We start from the raw sequence: 1296 nt of genomic DNA, 5'->3' as shown, positions 1-1296 counted from the left end.
GAGTAATGATGCTGAAAATTCAGCTTTGAACACAGCAATAAATTACATTTTAAAATACATTCAAACTAAAAGTTTTTAAAATTGTATTGATATTTCACAATATTACTGTTTTACATTATTCTTGATCAAATAAATGCTACCTTGCATAAGAGACTTCTTTCAAAAATATCTTTGATAAACAAACTTTTAAATGGCATGATCGGCAATTTTCAGAACTCAAAATTCTTCTCTAATCTGAAAAGACCAGGTACTGAAATAGTTTCCATAATTTAAATACCATAAATGGAAACAAGTTTATTCAGGATTTTTTTTAAAGGTACAACAGCAAAAAAAACATAAAATTAAATTAAAAATGTACATATTATAGTATCATAGATATAATAGAGTGTTTAATTTCAAACTATTAAAAGATCAAAATTAACCAAAAATTATTCACAATTCAAGAATGATTTCAGATCTTTCAAAACTTCCACTGCAGCACAGTTTGTATGCAGCATTATGCACATTGAGCAGGACTGGACACACAAACAAAAACTATTGTGTTGCTGGCGGCCAGCACAACAATACGGCCCCATTGTAAACCCGGGACTGCACTCTGTAATGTGCATTCAGGGAGGCACACCTGCCATTTCATTGGCTAAAGATCCAACACATCTATAACAGAGAGACCGCCCTGAACCTCTCACCTTACTGATCTGATCCTCATACTCTTTCCTCAGCTCTCCCGGCTGACACACGCGAGGTCTTGGAATCGTTACTGGGAAAAAAAAAAAAAAGACTGCATAAGCAATTATAATGAACGCAATATGCATTAACATGAAACAATTATGTAGCACATATTGCTTCAATCAAGCTACGCTCTCTGTACCAGCATCATCGTCGTCATCGATTCCCTGCACTCTCCGCTCACACTGAGTGGGAAAAGCATCCTGTATGCGTCTCCACAGCTCCACATTCACCAAGGTCTTGTTGCGGTTGTTGAGTCGCGCCCAAGTGGACACGCGTTTTCGGCAAAGCGGACAGCAAATGTTGGACTTGTCCACAGTTTCCATAAAGCAGGGTTTGCAGAAGGTGTGCATGCAGGGCAAAGTGACCGGCTCCAGGAATATGTCCAGACAGACCGGACAAAGGCAGTCTGAATGTTTAAGACCCCCGGAGCTTTCTTCAACCGGACCCGTGTCCACTCCAGACACAGGCGGCATTCTGCGGCCCGTCTCTATACGTCAGTGTGTGAGGTTTCTCTCTCTCTCAGGTTCAAGAGCAGCATATGACAGTCAGCTGAAAGACAAAACAACA

At 39.8% G+C, this 1296-nt stretch overlaps 1 protein-coding gene across 1 annotated transcript; it reads right to left on the bottom strand.

Annotated features, from left to right (window-relative positions):
* Positions 1–686: 686 nt before the first annotated feature.
* On the bottom strand, positions 687–1272 carry LOC107736206 (E3 ubiquitin-protein ligase RNF168-like; the record flags this gene model as incomplete). Its single annotated transcript, XM_016547681.1, has 2 exons — positions 869–1272; positions 687–757 (listed from the first exon to the last, which is right to left on the bottom strand). Coding segments are annotated over exons 1-2 (405 nt in total), but the record flags the coding sequence as incomplete, so codon positions are not given.
* Positions 1273–1296: the final 24 nt, after the last annotated feature.

This window comes from Sinocyclocheilus rhinocerous, unplaced genomic scaffold (assembly GCF_001515625.1).
Source record: "Sinocyclocheilus rhinocerous isolate Xijiao unplaced genomic scaffold, SAMN03320098_v1.1 C36560363, whole genome shotgun sequence".
NCBI lineage: Eukaryota > Metazoa > Chordata > Actinopteri > Cypriniformes > Cyprinidae > Sinocyclocheilus > Sinocyclocheilus rhinocerous.
Note: the sequence above shows the minus strand (reverse complement) of the source record. Positions and strands in the feature narration are given on the sequence as shown.